Raw genomic sequence first — 13213 nt, 5'->3', positions numbered from 1 at the left:
TGGTCTCTTCTCAGAAAAGTTTCAGCTAGTCAGCCTTACCACTTCCTTCCTCTGAATATAAATAAGTAAACAAGGAAGCACAGTGGAGGGTTGAAAATGCTCTGCCTGCTACATATAAGTAAGTTCCTATGGACCCTATTTGCTTGTAATTGCACATATAAATATTTATGTATTTATTCACATTGTACAGCATAAAAATATTGTTATATTATCTGCATAGGCATGGGTTACTCGGCTGTGCAAGTCTAGCCCAGTTTAGCTCCCCCAAAGAAGAAAACATTTCACTTAAGAGAAACTTCAATTTACCTCAGTACCTGAAGTATCTTTCTTTATACAATAAAAGGTTATTGTTAGAGCTGCACGTAAGGAGGAACAAATGAATTAGCAATGGAATTACAGTCAGTACTCCTTCAAATAAAGAATCTCTTGGTGAAACTAAAAAATTTTCAGACGAAAAATTATTACGTTGCCATTGTATCAATGCTTCATTTTTTGGCTACTTCTTGTGAAGATTTTTGGATCTGAAAAAGAATCCACAAAACTATAATATTACCACAGGGACATGACAGACTTTCATCTGTCCTGCACAACCAATTCAGGTATCTTCCTATCAGTAGGTCCCTTTGGTGAAATTACTTGGAATTGAGTAATTCCAAGTGTGTCTGTTTTTGAAAAACAGTTAGCATGTCCCTTCTCCCTTTTCTTTTTGTGGAGCTTCCTTCCAAAGCAGTGCTGATACGAATCCTTGGGCTCATTCCTCCATTAGACTGAACAAAAGGTGGTAATTTCTGAGCTTCCTGTATTAGTGAGAATAGGTGCATAGTTCTGAAGCACTGGAAAGTTTCTCTTCTTTTTATGAAGAAATTAAATGCATCTCTCTTGTTTCTAGTTGTTGATGACCTTCTAACCTTATGTCTGCAATCTGCAGGTGTGTTGCATAAGAGCTATGTATTTGAGATCAGACCTACAGTCTTCACAGTACTGGATATAAGAGCTTTCCTTTTGAAATTCAGAGTCTGATTTAGAGTAGCTTACTTTTTTTCTGGAGAAAATCTGGTACATGATGGCAGCATGGTATTTAAAACTCTCTGAAATTAAACTGCTGTCACAGCTGTTCTAAGCAGTGTAGCATTTATCAAATACATGCTGTAGCTGTGTGTTCTGCATTCTTACTTGAAATTATCTGTGTGAATCATCTGAGGCATGTCCTGACAGTATCACAGAAATATCATCACCTCTAGGTTTGGGGATGAAATAGGACTAAATGAACTGGTGACGAAGAATCCCCAAAGGAAAAGTTGTTTTGCTGGTGCATTGTCAGCAGTGGTAAAGAGGAGGTTATATAACTCAGAAATCCCATCCCAGCCCCTGTATTTCACAGGCAAACAAGCAGGGAGGCAGGAAGAAGCCTGAGCTAGAAGTTCTAACTGCTCATTCTAATACGTTTCATTACCTGCCTTACGTGATTTCTATCCCAAACCCAGCATAGCAGATCAAATTGCAATTGTGTTACTCCTTATTTGTATGGATATTAAACTAATTAATCTGGTCAAAAGTTGTGCTGGTGATGTTTTGGGAGAATTACAGTATCATTCTTATGCTAAGAAAGGAGGAATGCAATTACCTTCAAAGTCAATCTCCCAGTCTCGAGAGCAGCTAACACAGAAATTCTAACACATGTACCTAAATCATTATTATTTGCTTGCATCCTGTGAGTGCATCATAGCTAAGTGCAGATTTCAAGCATTTCTTGCAAAACCCAGCTTGCTCATGAGCTTGAGCTCTGTCTTTCTCTGCAACTTCTTTTGTAACGTGGTTAACGCATCAGATGTGGTGCCCCAGTGAGGCTTGCTGAGGAAACACTATGTATTTTCTACATTTGAATTTTCACATGTACTCCTAGCTCAGTTAGCAATCTCGTGAGATGGATTTTAAGATCTTAGATTTTCAAATGCTGGAAAACATTGCCTTTACTGCTATTATCAGGTGCATACCTTTTCATTGCAACTTTTTTCCCCCTCTTTTTAAATAACTAGGTGTTTCATAGGTATTTTATAGCCTTCAGTGACACAACCTTCACACAAAAAAGTGCCTCTTCAATAACAGCTGCCGATGGTAAGTTCTTTCTGATGCAGTGATGGTCTGGTGACTGATGTTTGAAAATGTGAGACTCAAAGCATTTTAGGCAACAGAGGGGGAAAATTCACACTGCCCACATTCTGCTGCCTTCAAACAGCAGCAAAGTTTTCCATTTTCTCTCACCTCCTCTGGTGGTCTTCTGTCCCCATTTTAAACAGAGTCAAGGGCTTACTTTGAACCACTTTCAGAAGGGTTTATTTTTCTATAATAACTCAGGTTATGTGTCCATATTCCTAGAGCCAAACAAAACTAAAGTTCAAACCTTGTAAGGATTTAGTCTTCATGTTCATCTCAGTCCCAAAGCAAAGTGGATCTTTATAACATGGTTTTCCTTTGCCCTGCCCAATTTTGTTTCTAAAAGACTGGGGTAGGTTCTTCCTTTTACCCTAGACGGCCTGTGGTTCCTCTTTTACCATGGCTTAATTCCCAGGCTGTATTACCTACCTATAACTGCAAGAGACTGAAATGTCAGCATTAAATAACTCAAAGGATGGGACATTTGGTGATTTGCTGAGGCTGGGTTTGCACCCCCAAACCCAATGGGAGGAGGATGGGTTTTGGGTGTGTGGTGGCAAAATCTCTGAGCATAAGAACAGAGCTCACAGGAGGATGAGCACAACAAACTGATCTTTGCTTAGCAACAAGCTGAGTTTAGAGCCAGATAAGGGAAGAAGACCCTGCACAGTGGGATAATGCTTTTTACCACGTCAATGTTCTCCCTTACACACCTGGTTCAGGTGTAGAACTCCCCCCTGGGGAAGTATCAGGGTATTTACATTCACACCTAGGCCAGTTTGAAAAGGCAATTTGTAGGAATGGAACTTCAAGGTTTCCGCCACATACAGTGACAGAATCACAGCCCCACATTGGAGACTGCTGAGTGCAAGAGCAGGGATGGATGGATGGATGGATGGACACTGAATATGACACTTCAATGGGAATAGCAGCCAAGGTAGATGCTAACCAACCTACCTGCCTCTGGAATGTATGGCTTGGATAAAACTGCCTGAGATACTGGCTTCAAAACCAATTTCATTTAAAAAAACAAACAAACAAACAAAAAGAAAAGAAGTGTACTCTATCAACTCAACTATCCACAAAAATTTTCCCAGACAGAAAAAAAAATATATGAGTACTTGAAGAAGCATTTTTTCCATAGCTAGTGAATTGTGTTACACTGAGCAGGTGTCAAGATGGAGTTTAGGCAATTCCAAAATGCCTGAAATCCTAAAATACAGCCACTGTAGACTGCAGCTGGGCTCTATTCAGAAACCAAAGAGAATCAAATATCTACTAAAGTGCTGTGAAAAATAAGGCAAGTACCTAAACATATTCTAGCAACAGCAGTGTGCTCAGGTACATGGTTTATTCCACTCTGGGTTGTAAGTGGCATCATGTGTGTGGTTTGTCCAGAGATGCTGCAAACAAATGCAGAGGAGAACACTTAGGAGACCTCAGCAAAGCTGTCTGCTGAGCAAAGACTCAAAAAAAATGTTTGCTAAGTCTGAGAAAGGGAAGTTGGAGATGAGGGAAGGAAAAAAGGAGATAAACTTTGTGACTTTGGGTGATAGCAGTCAGTTGTTCTCACGACCTGTGAAAGGCTCTGCTAACAAGAAAAGCTGCTGCAAGTGTGAGAAGGAGTTGGGGACTGAAGAACTCTCCTGCAGTGTTTGGGCTGCTCAGTGCTGTTCAGCAGCTCAGTTCAGAAACTGCCAAACAGGGTAAGCTGGGCTGTGACACAGAAGGGGCCAAAAGCACAACTGGAAAGGATGTTTGGGTTTGGATATGACCCTTCTGGACTAAGAGTGTCTTTCGGGTACAGAACTCTACCAGTGAACACACTGGTTTTGTAACTGAGTTTGCCAGTTTGATGGAGACATTGGAGCTTAAGGCAAAGATCAAGGAAGTTAAAAATACACTCTTTGCTGTGGCCTAACTGCTCAAACTCTTTCCACCTGTGCAACCAAAAAGCACAGCTTTCCTCCCCCAGCCCCGGGCCAGACTGGTGCCAAGGAGGAGCTGCCAAGACCTTGGCTCTGCAAGGCTCCAGGGACCTCCAAGGCTCTTCTCCACCAGCCCAGCTCTCTTTTGCCACAACAGCTCCTGCTCTGGTTCCCAGCTGATGTCTGACCATCCTGTCCCCTCTGCACCACGGCAGGATTGGGCTGTGCTGGGGGACCTGCCAGCTCTACTGGAAATCAGCATCCACAGGAGCTGCTGTCCCTGGATGGAGCTGAAGCCTGAGGTATTCCCATTCAGTGCTTCCATAACAGGCTTTCTATTTGCTTTGCCTTTTGGGTTTTGGTAGGGTTTTTGGTGTTGTTGTTTTTTTGGTTTTTTCGGGTTTTTTGATACAGGTTTATTTAAAAAAATCCAAAACTCCAAAACTGTTCTCTTCAGCAAAGATGACAGAACAAAATTTACAATTTTTGTTTCATTTAAGTTTTTTAAACAGCAATATTTCAAGTCTGTCCAACTATTCTGACAGCTAAAGATATGATTATTTCAACTCAACCCATTTTGCTATTTTAATCAAATGAACTATTGACTCCCACAAGCAGCTTATTGGCTCTGACATTCAGTCTTTAAGTGCTCTCCTTTTATTCAGACAGGCAGTGGTTTTCTAACCTAAACAAAGCTAACTCCACAGAACTTGCAGAGTTTACACTGTAAAATGGTTGACAACTTGGGATTTTGGTCATTGTTGCAGTTGCAACATTGTTGTCCATACACAAACTCAGAACTGGATTCTGATCCAAATAGATTTCCAATTCTATAAGTATTTCAACAGTTTACTGACCAGTAAGAAAAGCACTTGTGATTCTGCAATGCTGAGAAAAAGGAAAAAGCTTCTACGGCTTCTTTCTTCTCAGGAAAAGATTTTGTCAATCCTGAAAGTTTTCAAGGGCGAATTTCACAGATCAGACAAGACACAGGTGTCTCAGAGAGAAAAAGCTGCTGCTAACCAACATCGTTTTGGGTATAGTTTTGGTTTTAATGTTAGTTTTGTTTTCAATATTTATGTTCCTCTCTATGACTTGCTTAGAGTTTCCAAGACACTAAATTCTTGAACATCCCATGCTTTTCAGCTTTTCACTGTTATGTTCAAAATACAGTGTATTCATAAGAGGTATTTTTTTCTTATAAACAAGCATTTTGCATATATTTTCAACTGTACCCATGTATTTTACTATGAGTGGACTTAAGACCACTCTTTTTATCCCCTGGCTCATTATGAAGGAGGGTCAGCACAGGTCAAAAGTAACTGTCTGTTGGAGCAGCCATGACCTGTCAGGTCTCTCCTCTGAGATGTGGATTAAAGTAAGAGCAGAGTAGGACCTCTCATTGATCTTACCTTCCCATTCATGTAATAGAATACCTGCAACCACTACTATTTTCCAAATAAATGCCAGAGGATCAAAATGGATAAAAATATATTAATGTATTTCTTTTATTGCCATCCACCAAATAAAATTTGAGACTGTGTAGGGGAGAAGATTCAGTCTCATTTTGCCATCTAGTGGCAACACTTTGGCTTACTGTGATGCACTTTGGAAAAGCAAGCTGACGTTAGATAGAGGTAGGTATGAGTTCTTAACTCCTTGGAATAATCAGTTATTTTTCTACTAAAGATATTAAAAAGCCTAATTACATTTTATAGCAGTGGGCACAAACAGGCACATTGCTAAAATGAATTTCCATTTGAAGGTACTTGGGTGAGCAGAGCCTGTTTCAGTAATCCAGTGTGTTTCTTCGTATCTTTATAAATCTGGATCACTAATGACTGTTTTCCTTGTGGATGTGAATCGCTAATTTTCCTTTCTATTTGACCCTGGATTTTTACCAGGATGGTAGTGTATCCAAGCAATTTATCTTTAGAAATATAAAGGACAACTTGAGGCAGACTGGCTGGACAAGCCATTTTTTTCTTCCTAAGGAGAAAGGAAAAACTTCTGAACTTTTTTTTATTTTTAATTATTGTAATTTTGCATTCAACTTACATTTCTTTGGTATGATTTTGTGTGTGTGTGTGTGTGTGTGTCTGTACTGCAAGGTTTATAATATTAATTTTTTTTTCCCTCTTCCTACAGTTCTGTGAAATACTGGTCATTCTCTGGACCCACAAGATCCTATGGTGCTGCTTTGGGGCTGTATGGAATAAGTGAGTATAGCCTGGCAAGTGATGATGTTGTGGAGGGTTTGGAATTGTTTTTGAGGTCCAGAACTGTGGGGCTGCATTTCTGTGCTAGAAGTGATCAGGATGCTCCAAACTGCCACAGACAGCAGGAGTAACCAGGGTTCTGATTAATAGATCCCTTGGGGAGCATTAGAGGTGAACCAACACTGAATGAGTGGTGCTTGTAAATAAATATATGAAGGGTCTATTCTAGAACCATTTAGTTGCAATGGAAAGCAGATATGCAGAGGTTCTGCTTATTATCTATTGTAATGCAACAATATAAAAGCATAGGAATAACAGTTAAGAAAATGTATAAGAAAGCGGAAGGAACAGTAAGAGTAGGAAGACTCACCACACGTGGTTCCTGTAACAAGACTTTACTGAAGAGATTTGATTGTTGCAATCTCGATGTCTGTTGGTCCAAGTCATACTCAGAGTCTTGATCCATCAGCGCTGAGGGAGAGCTGAAGAAACACAAGATTCAGTGGGTTAATACACATTTAGGTTTAGATGGAACACACAGGTACCTCCCCTGGGAGTATGGAATTTTACACTGTCTGAAGGGTCTTTGATATTTTATGACCCCTTCTAAGTCATGACCCCACCTCTCACATGAGCAATCTTGAGACAGTTATGCCCCATCAGAAGGGATGAAAACCTTCAGCTCCAAGTGGGTGAATGTCCCATGTGAATGTTAACCCTTCACTGGGGGCAGGGGGAGGACATGGGCAGGATAAAAAGCACCATGACCTGTCTGGCCTTTTATCTGGCTCAAACCCCACAGCCTCTGGTGCTGGGTGTTCACCCCCTCTGTCTTATGCAGATCAGGTTTTGCCACCACACCCCCAAAAACTCTGGTCCTCACCTTGGACCCGGTGCCAGGAAAGTTGAGGCATTAACCATTAACATCTCAGTCTCTCACAGTGCACTTTGTAATGCAGCGGAGATTTACGCCAATGCACCCTCCTGGGCACCAGACATTGTTTGAAGGATTTCTTCAGAGTAAATGATTCTGACACCCCTAAAATTTGTCTTGGTCAGTAGATATTGTAAGAAGCAGCCCCTTCCAGCTGTGCAAGTACGAATAGGTTCAAACCTGGCTCATCTTTTCGGGACCTTGTTATCTGAGGACTAATTCCACTGATGGTTGGACTAGATGGTCTTGAAGGTCTCTTCCAAATTTGATGATTCCATTATGTGAGTTTGGTGGTGCTGATGTACCTCTTGCAGCAGCTCCTTGCCTTCCCTACCCCTGCCTTGCCTCGCCTTGCATACAAGTGGACAAGTACAAGCAGAACGGGCAGCCAAGGCAAGGCATGCCAAACAAGCCATGGTGAAACAAAGAAAGGCTAGGCCCCCGACAGGGAGGGCGGGTGCTGCCGGCGGGTCAAACCGGGGTGGAGCGACGCGGGGGGTAGTTCTGGACCTTTTCCGCCCCCGACCCAGACAGAGGGGAAGAGAGGAACGGCGGGATCAGCACGGCCAGCAGGACCAGCACGAGAAGCCGCGATGGGCGAGGAGGTGGGCTCTGTCGAGGCGGCCCGACCCTGCGGGTGGCGGGCGAACCCCGGTGCGGGCACGGCTCACCTCGGGCGCCCTTTACCGGGGACCGGAGGCGCCGAATCCTGGTGCGGGTGCGGCTCACCTCGGGCGCCGTTTAGCGGGGACTGGAGCTCCCGACTCCGGTGCGGGCACGGCTCACGTCGGGGAGACCCTTTCCGCGGGGAACAGAGCCCCCGAGCCCCGGCTGAGGGCGCGGGCTGGGCTGGGCGGCGCCGCTCCCCCCACATCCCCCTCCCGTGTCCCCGCCATCCCGCGCCTGTCCCCCTGCATCGCGTGCCTGTCCCCCCGCATCCCGCGCCGGTCCTCCCCCATCCCGCGCCCTTCTCCTCGCCATCCCGCGCCCTTCCCGCCGCCGCCCCGCTCCGTTCTCTGGGCTGGGCCGAGGCCGGGGGTGCGCGGGACTCCCGTTAGCACCGGAGACTGCGAGGAGAGCCGTGTCCTGCCTCTCCCGGGAGCCGCTGGGCCGGGACACGAGGCTCTGAGGACGGTGTGGGGCGCATCTCTTAACCCGCTTTCAGCATGCATTTCCCCAGTGGAGGTCCCCGTCTTCATCCCAAAGTGGGTTTTGGTCTTCAGGGAAGGTAAAATCTTGGAGATGGACAGGTGCCACCCTATGGCGGCATTCACTCTTAGCTGGTGATCATCTTCTACCTCAACCCTTTCCCAGTGAGATATCTGATAAGGGCCATTGTTTCCTTGCTAATGCTGATGAGGAAGATCGTGACGGTAATTTTACCATAACAGATTGCTCTGCTTGTAAAGCTGTCAGATGTTCCCCTTAAATGGAAGGTGGAGTACCTAATTCAGGGTTTACAAAGAATGCTCGTGCAGGCCATAATGATTGTTTATTTAGTTGCTGAAGTACTCTGATTATCCCACTCAGTCGTGTGTGGCTTCGGGCTCTTTTTCAATAGACCATTAGCCATTTTGATGCTTCCTTTTGACGGGGGGTAATATGGGGTAGGGAAAACCCATTGAATTCTACCGTTTTGGCCCATTGTACCTACTTACATGGAATATGTGAGCTTGTTTCACTGCTCAGACTAGAGGTAAAAGTCCCTTTTCCCATTCAAAATATCTCTGTTCTGTCTCTTGAAATGCAATCGAACTAAACAGTGAATGGTCTCTTTGGTTAGGGCCAGTTTGCAGCAGGTTACAGGAGGTACCATGATCCGCAAAAATCCATCCTGCTATGACAGGATCGTGGGGTGTACTGGTCCTGTTGGAAAGGATACAACTTTTAAATTTCTTTTATAAACTTTACCTTTGTCCAGGGAGGGGGGAATTGCAATTTTTATAAATCTTAAAAATAATGCTTGATTATTTAACTCTCCACCTCTGCTTTCTGGGTGGACAACCTGTAAATCCTAATTCCTGGGAATGGTCAGTTAGTCTGACATTACGCATAATGTTCTTGGTATCACCACGAATATCACTCCATCCCACATGTCGCCCGTATTTATGAAATCATGCATTAGTGTTGCACAGGTCGGGGTTTCCCTGTGTTCTAAAATGGCAGCAGCAGTCTTGGACAATTGTGCATTAAAGGCTGTTTAATTTTGTCTCGTTTTGTAACAAGGTAGAATTTGGCCAATCTTCAGGACATGCAATTAGTTTTCTAATATGCACAATGTCAGGAGGATTTGGAGGCTACATAAGCATCAGCTCAACTTTTTCCTCCAACTTTTGATTTTCTTTCTGTTCCTCCTTTAGCTGTCTCTGCATCTGTTCTGTTTTCAAGGACAGTAGTAACTCAGCCTCTTTCCTGCTTTCCGGTTCAGTTGTCAATGCTTGTTTCTCTTTAATATTATATTTTCTGTGCTGGCAGGCTCCTAGACTAGGTTGCTCCAAGCCCCATCCAGCCTGGCCACTTTCCAGGGATGGGGCAGCCACAACTTCTCTGGGCACCCTGTGCCAGTGCCTCACCACCCTCACAGGGATAATTTTCTCTCCAATATCCAATATTACCCACTATCTTTCAGTTTAAGCTGTCAGGATGTAATGGATCACCTGGGCTCTGTGCTCCAGCCCTGTCTTGCAGCACCAGACAGTTTCTGCCTGTATTTTGGCTCTCCAAGCCCTTGCAGGGCTGTAGGGAACTGTTGATGACTTTGGGCTCTAACAAAGTTGCTGGACTTAGTCCCGAGGAGCAGGTTTGGACAGCCCTTGGGAGTCTGTGCAGGTTTCCTGAGAGCAGAGGGGTTCATTTGCTCCACCACAGTCTGGCTGGCTTGCAGTTCCCTCATGGGGCTGGGATGCTCCCAGCTGGGACGCTGGAAGCTCTTTGCTCAGACTATCACCACCATCGTCTCCTTCCTCAGATGTGGACCAATGGCATCAATGACGCCAGTAAGGTTGCCTTGCTTGCCTGGGAGCAGAAGAATGGCATCAAACTGGTGCAGGTCAACGGGCAGAGGCGCTATGGAGGGCCCCCTCCAGGTATGTCAGGAGAGCAGCTTGGCCGTGGGGCCCCAGGAGTTCAGCAGGGCTCACCATGGATACTGTGTCCCCATGTCCCCGCAGGCTGGGCAGGCACAGGGCCCCAGGAGTGTGGGAAGGCTCAGCACAGGCACTGTCCCCATGTCCCTGTAGGCTGGATGGGTGTGGGGCTCTGGGAGCATGGTGGAGCTCACTGTGTCCCCATGTCCCCGCAGGCTGGGTGGGTGTAGGGCCCTGGGAGTGTGGTGGGGCTCACCATGTCCCCATGTCCCCGCAGGCTGGGTGGGCGGCCCGCCGCCAGCCGACACCGAGGTGTACATCGGGAAGCTGCCGCAGGACATATATGAGAACACCCTGATCCCGCTGTTCGAGAGCGTGGGGAAAATCTACGAGTTCCGCCTCATGATGACCTTCAGCGGCTTCAACCGGGGCTTCGCCTACGCCAGGTACAGCTCCCAGCAGGAGGCCAGGAAGGCCATCGCCACCTTCCACCACTTCCAGGTGCGCAAGGGCTGCACCATCGTCGTGTGCCGGAGCACGCAGAAGCGCGAGCTTGTCGTGGACGGCCTGCCTGCCTGGGTGAGCCAGCAGGAGCTGGAGGCCATGCTGCAGATGGTCACTGAGGGGATCCTCAGCGTCACCCTGTATGCCAGCCCCTGCCAGAGCCAGGCCAAGCTTGCTGTGCTGAAGTACAGGTCACACGAGACTGCTGCCCTGGCCAAGAAAGCCCTGATGGAAGGTGAGTGGTGCTGAGGGATGCTGCTTGGGACGGTCTTCCTGGTGTCTCCCACCTCCAGGCTTGGCTGCAAGGTGCCTTCAGCCTTGAGACACCCCTTGCTCTCTCTCCCTGTGTCCTTGGTGCAGTTGATCTCTGGCAGTCCTAGTGGGTGGTGGGATGAAGGAGCTGCTGGAGGTCTCCAGGAAGCTGCCTTCTCCTGTCCCATGACTGCAGTGCCCTGATGGGACACACTTCCAGACATCGAACCCCAGGACTTCCAAAATCCTGCTTTATACCCATTTCTGCCCCTGAGAAGCATTTGTCTTTGATACCTGTTCACCTTGTCCCTGAAGTCAGGCTGCCCCTAAAATCCTGGGGATCACTGCAACAGATTGGGATGGGATGGGATGGGATGGGATGGGATGGGATGGGATGGGATGGGATGGGATGGGATGGGAGGGGATGGGATGGGATGGGAGGGGATGGGATGGGATGGGAGGGGATGGGGGGAAGGTGCTGGAAGGCAGGTAACCATCTCCTGTCTCCTAGGGAACCAGATGCCCATGAGAGCAAGGATGAGGGTGGAGTGGCTGTACCCTCAACTGAAGCAGCAGCTGCAGCTCTGGGAGGAGGAGCCACCATCCAGCAGGGTGTGTGGAGACATGAGCCTGGCAGTGCCCAGGCCAGCGCCTCTGCCTCCGTCACTGCAGATGGAGCACCTGAACAAGCTGTGCTTGAAGCATCGCCTGCAGACACTCACGTTGGTCACCGAGTGTGTCCATGTGAACCCCGATGGATGGCAGCTGTTCTGGTACCAGGCCATGATCCCGGGTTACCCTGTGCCCATCACTGGGTTCACATGGGTCTTGCGGGACAGGCAGGGCCAGAGCGTGCACGAGAAGGCCAACATGGTGGTGGCCCTGCGCCTTCTCCAGGTGTTAGGTGAGTCCTTGCATAGTACCTGTGCCAACTCCCTGCCTTTCCCAGTGTTGAAATGTCTCCTGGGAGTGTGGAGCTGCAGCAGTTCTGCGGTGGGGCAGGGCAGGGAGGGAGCCAGCCGGGCAGGCAGGGTTAAACACTGTTACCTCTGAGCTCCAGGTGGAATTCACGGTTGGCAGCACGGGATGCAAGGAGGGGGTTTGGGGGTGAGGGCAGAGCCTGACGCCTCCCTTTCCACTGCAGGGTGCCAGCTGACTTAAGCAGCCGCCGGAGCCACGATTGAGCTTGAGCTGCCGGCCCTGTTGGGGTCCTGGCCCTGTTCCAGCTTCCCTTTGCATTGTTCACACTGGTTTTGAGAGCTGGCTCTGGAGGATAAGGGCAGCTGCCCTGTCCCCCAACAGCTCTCGAGTTAGTTCTGGTTTGGGGTTGCTGGTTTTCTTGCCCAGTTTGGCATAAGTTGGTTTGTGTGGCATTGGAGAAGCAGGTCCTAGAAAGGCAGCAGCTCTTGGAGGGGCTGCCAGCATGGGATGCCTTTGTGATGGAGGGAACTCCTCCACTGGCATTCCTGATTCCTGAGGAGCAGCCTCAAGTGAGGACAAGGCCACACATGGGAAGTGTCCTGGTGGTCACAGATGTTCTCTGGGCTGGTGGAGCTGCTGTGTGAGGAGTGCCTGGAGCCTGTTTGCTGTGGCACAGTGAGGAAGCAGCTGTGGGGTTCCCAGCTGTCAAAATGATTTTTTGGGAGTGAGAGGTCTGGCCACATGTTCTTTTGGGATTAAAGAGTTCTGGAAAGCACCAGCTGTGTCACATCATCTTTTCCTCCCACATCCTCAGCTCCCTGCCCGTGCATCTCAGTGCTCTCCCCCCACACCAGGAAAGGCAGGGGAAGGGACAGCATGAGATTTGGAGCCTTCACAGTCTGGTGGGCCCATTGCGTGGGAAGCAGCATTGCCTGGCACCTCCATCTTTGTGTCTTCTTTTACTCACTGGGCTCTTTCCAACCAGCCTCTGGCCACATCCAGTCCCATCCCAACAGGTGCCACATGACCCCTGGGAGCTCCAGCTGGTGGTCCAAGGGGTCCAAGACAGTGCTGGGAATCTACTGGGAGATGTGAGCCACAGCCAGGAGCAGAAATCCCAACAGAGCTGCACCAGATCCTCCCCATTTCCCAGCAGGTGCAGGGGGTCCTGCAGGGGATTGGCTGCAGTGTCTGACCATATCTGACTGCTCCAGG

The 13213-nt window shown here is 47.7% G+C and overlaps 1 protein-coding gene across 4 annotated transcripts; it reads left to right on the top strand.

Moving 5' to 3' along the window:
• The first annotated feature begins 38 nt into the window (after positions 1 to 38).
• Positions 39 to 12773, top strand: DND1 (DND microRNA-mediated repression inhibitor 1). 4 transcript variants are annotated; one of them, XM_085073406.1, is made up of 5 exons: positions 39 to 4384; positions 6231 to 6301; positions 10204 to 10321; positions 10599 to 11060; positions 11589 to 12773. In XM_085073406.1, the coding sequence occupies exons 3-5, from the start codon at positions 10204 to 10206 to the stop codon at positions 12128 to 12130; spliced, it is 1122 nt and encodes a 373-aa protein (XP_084929532.1). In that variant the 5' UTR covers positions 39 to 4384; positions 6231 to 6301; the 3' UTR covers positions 12131 to 12773. The 4 variants fall into 4 exon arrangements, with proteins under 4 accessions (XP_084929532.1, XP_084929533.1, XP_084929534.1 ...); XM_085073407.1 differs by lacking the exon at positions 39 to 4384 and adding an exon at positions 5010 to 5119; XM_085073408.1 differs by lacking the exons at positions 39 to 4384; positions 6231 to 6301 and adding an exon at positions 6311 to 7840 and having other exon boundaries at positions 11589 to 11981; positions 12222 to 12773.
• The last annotated feature ends 440 nt before the right edge of the window (positions 12774 to 13213 follow it).

This window comes from Lichenostomus cassidix, chromosome 13, assembly GCF_008360975.1.
Source record: "Lichenostomus cassidix isolate B80296 chromosome 13, HeHo_3.0, whole genome shotgun sequence".
In the NCBI taxonomy this organism is placed as follows: Eukaryota; Metazoa; Chordata; class Aves; order Passeriformes; family Meliphagidae; genus Lichenostomus; species Lichenostomus cassidix.
Note: the sequence above shows the minus strand (reverse complement) of the source record. Positions and strands in the feature narration are given on the sequence as shown.